This window comes from Vombatus ursinus, unplaced genomic scaffold, assembly GCF_900497805.2.
Source record: "Vombatus ursinus unplaced genomic scaffold, bare-nosed wombat genome assembly UNPS02014812.1, whole genome shotgun sequence".
Lineage (NCBI taxonomy): Eukaryota > Metazoa > Chordata > Mammalia > Diprotodontia > Vombatidae > Vombatus > Vombatus ursinus.
Window position 1 is genome coordinate 19438642 of NW_020954590.1, and position 3925 is coordinate 19442566.

At 48.8% G+C, this 3925-nt stretch overlaps 1 protein-coding gene across 1 annotated transcript in view; it reads right to left on the reverse strand.

Annotated features, from left to right (window-relative positions):
• The window catches only part of LOC114053696 (somatomedin-B and thrombospondin type-1 domain-containing protein-like), a 53751-nt gene extending 52017 nt beyond the window's left edge, over window positions 1-1734 (reverse strand). Inside the window, exon 1 of the mRNA XM_027876816.1 lies at window positions 1509-1734. Within this exon, the coding sequence (XP_027732617.1) occupies window positions 1509-1734 (226 nt within the window). The remainder of the gene's footprint in view (window positions 1-1508) is intronic.
• Between the last annotated feature and the right edge of the window lie 2191 nt (window positions 1735-3925).

Here is a 3925-nt window from a genome sequence, read left to right on the forward strand (position 1 = left end):
ATGTATTATTCCTTTGTGTGTTGAAAGCCTTCTTTTCCTTTAAGACTCAACTCAAAGTATCTCCTCCAGGAAGCCTTTCAGGCCTTGAATTTCTCAGAACACTTTGACTAGATCTCTCCTTTGCACTTATCTCACTCTTCCTTGTGTCACAGTACTTGTGTATGTCTCTGTTCAGTCACAAAGTCTTTTGAGAGTAGAGCCTACATCCTACCATTGCAATCATGTAAGCTAGTTAAAACAGTGCTTTGCACATAGCAGGTATGTTCAGTGAATTACTGAATGAAAGGGTGTAGATATTGAGCCTGATTCTTGCCTCCTGGGGGAGGAGGGGAGAGTAGCACAGGGGGCATCACTTTGTAATGGGGAGAAACTGTGCCTTATCTTCTCCAAACAGCCCACACTCGTGTGCTGCATTGCAAGGTGTGTACTAGGTGTGCGCAACCCAGAAAAGTGGTGTGGTTCTTAGCAGGTTAATGATTTATAGAGCCATAGGGCTAGAGGTAGAAGGGACCTCAGAGGTCTAGTTCAACCCATTATTTTCAGAGGAGGAGATCCAGGGTCACACAGAGAGCCAGTGTTATCAATCCTATTAAGATTTAGTTAAGTGGGGATAGCTATTTTAAATGTACCACTTAAGATATAACAAACTGCCTATTGCTATAAATTACAAATTGCATTTACATAGCTCCTGAGAGACAGATCATGAAAGTATCCTGCCCATATGCTCATCTATTTTTCAGTTGAGGAAACTGAAGCTCAAAAAAGTAACTTGCCCAAGATATCACAGTAAAATGTTAGAATTAGAGCCGTTTCGGTCTGGATGCCTACCTAGGTTTCCTAACTCCCATTCTAGCATCCTTACCCCTCACCATGCTAACTCCAGTATGGTCTAAGCATTAGCTGACCTCTAAGATTCCTTCCAAATCTAAATCTATTCTGATTGAAAAGAGAACTTCCCACCCTCCATATTTCTCAGGCAGGTACCCACTGGAAACACTCAGAGAAAGAAAATCTTTAGGAGAATGATGCAACGCCTACAAAAGCAAGCCCTGGCATTATGATGTATACTGGCAGATACATTCCTATGTAGGCAGAATATTTTTTTAATCCTCGCCCCTCCTCTACTCCTCCCCCCTATCCCCACCCCCCAAGCCCTCCAAACCACGACTCCAGAAAGTTCTACAGGACTATTGCCCCACTGGGTTGTCACTAACTTCTCCCCAAGTGGTTGAGTGGAACTTCTCCAAGTTGGTGGGAAGCACTGCCCGGGCTCTCATTTGAGCCTGAGTCACATCCGAGAATTCTTTGGGCCTCTATGAGGAGAAGGGCCGCAGCGCTGGCAGCTCTGCACGGCTCAGGGCAGAGCTATGGGATGGCCAGCCCTGCAAGGGTCAAGTGGAGTCGCGCCGTGCCCACCCTGGGGAGGGTGAGGGCACCAAGGCTCCCGAGGCGCCGGCCGCCCTCTTCAGCCGCATCATGCCCCTGTCCCAAGCTCGCCACCTCCCTACCTGGGCACGCCCTGGAGTAGTCAAAGCAGCAGTCCCCAGTGAGCCGACACGCTTGGTCGCAATAGCACGTCCCATAGACCCTGTCCAGCCTCCAGCCCCGGCCGAAGCAGGTGGGGTCTCGCCCAGGGCAGCACCGCCCCACTTCTAAGCAGCCCGCTTGAGCCCCGGCCCAAAGGCGCGCCAGTCCCCAAAGTGCCATCCAAAGGGCACCCGGGAGGGTCGGCATCGCGAAGGCTTCTCCCCGCCCGAAGGCAGCAGCGATGGTAACAGGCGCAAAAGAGGCGGCGACGGTGACTTAACTTGGTCCCCAGGGAGAGTGAACCGACTCCTCTGACAAGAGGGTGGAGGAGGCGGCCCCCAAACCGCAAGAGAGGCAAGGCGCGCCCCCCCCCCGCCCTTCCGCCAGCCCCCGCCCTTCTCGGACGCAGCCCCTCCCCATCTGCCGCTGCCCTTGGCGTTCAAGGGACCTCAACGCCCGCGCCTCCCGCATTTGGAGGACCAAGCGGTGGTACCCTGCCAGAGCACTGGCCCGGTTAGAAAAGAGGGGTGCCAACGTCGTCCCTTTTCCTAATTACAGCCCCTCTCGGAGCAGCTGGCCTAACTTCCTAACTACTCCCCATTGCAAGGAAGGAGCCAGAAAGCCGCTCCCCGCTGTGCTCTCCTCCCACCCTTCTGTACTCCCAAATTGGGCTGCCCCCAGGACAGAGAGTGCACTAACCCGAAGACGACCGCGCTCTGAGGGGCAGCAGGCGGAGAAAGAGCAGGTGGAGAGGCACCCTGGTGGGCCCAGTGAGTCCTGATGGGCGGGGGGGGGGGGGGGGGGGGGGGGGGAAGTGGCGGTCCACAGGCACCTGTAGTCCTTGCGTCTTTGGCTAGGATCTCTATTCAAAGCCATTAAAACCAACTCAGCCCAGGACTAATGCGGGGCGAGGAAGGTGTCAGGAATTAGTGGTGATTCCTGACACCTCCTAAGTTCACGTATCCTCAGGAGCACAGGCTCTGCCAGAGAACCTCCTTGGAAAGGTTGTAGAGAGGGTTGGAAGCAAGATCGAGGTGTGTGAGTGAGGGGTGGGATGGGGTGTGGAACTTCCTTCAGACCACAGAGCAAAATTAGTTTGCTTGTATGGAGAAATCAGAATGAATGACGGTGATTGAATGAATGGATGAATAAGAAGTGTGTTAGTCCCTCCTTATGACTAAAGTCTATTTCCAATAGATTTCCCATATCTAAAGAAGCTTTTTAAAAATAGTTGACGTTCAATAGAAAGGATTTGGTGCTTTTTAGAACTTTCTCTCCCTTCAATCCAAATACACATGCATAGAAGGCATTTCCCAGCCCCTTGTCCTACTGACCAAAAAAGGTACTAGATCTGAAATTCTGAAAGATTCCATTCACTTTAACTTCCTTCGATCAGCTGACCAGATAGGTTCTTATGTGATATTGAACCCACAAAGTTTCTGACTACAGAGATGCTACCCAATTAATTTCTTCTTCAACAGAAGCCTTTTTGCAGCAGTGCTTTTTCCCCTTTTTTAAAGGAAAGCATCAATAAAATGCACCAAAATAAAGTGTAATGGTGAATGTCTCACCATTGAGACATCTCACCATTATTGTCAAATAAAAGTGACTCCCCCGCCCATTCCAATACAATCCAGCAAGCCTTTCTTAAGCACTTACTATTTGTCAAGCTCTGTGCTGGTGCTGGAAATACAAAGATGAAATGTTGTCTGCCTTCAAGGAGCTTATAGTCTAGTGGGTGTGGGGAGAGGTTCACGTTAACAGATGAAAACATACATGATGACATGAAGAATTCTCTCCTAACAAATGAGGAAGATAATGAAGTGGCCACAGTGGGTGTCACAGCAAGTGAGGCTTGAGGGATGCTAGCAGGTGAGCTGAGGAGATTGCATCATGGGGACACTCTTCTGCTGATAAATTGTATTGTACCCTAGGAATATAGCAATTAGATTTGTCAGATCCAAAATTAGGACACATAGCTTGATATAAGATACTCATATCTTATAGATATAAGAACATAGATATTATAGATAGAAAGATAAGCCTTTTACAAAGCCTCTTTCAAAGCATGCTTTCATTTATTGAAATCAGAACTGTCCTAGAAAATTCCAGACACATGATCCCTTCACCTATAAACCCTGATAATAGATAAACTCTAGCTTGAGAAGTCAAAGGGCCACACTTGAGAGACCTAGAAGGCCACAGGTTCCCCCTTCCTGGCATAGTGGATATGGTACTGACCTCAAAGTCAGGCAGATTGGTTCAAATCCTGCCTCAGGGAATTACTAGTAAAGTGGGGAAAGATTATATGAGATCCAACCTCAGAGACTTACTAACAGAATGAGATAAAGTTATGTACCCTGGGAAAGTCATATAACATCTCTGTGTCTCAGTTTCC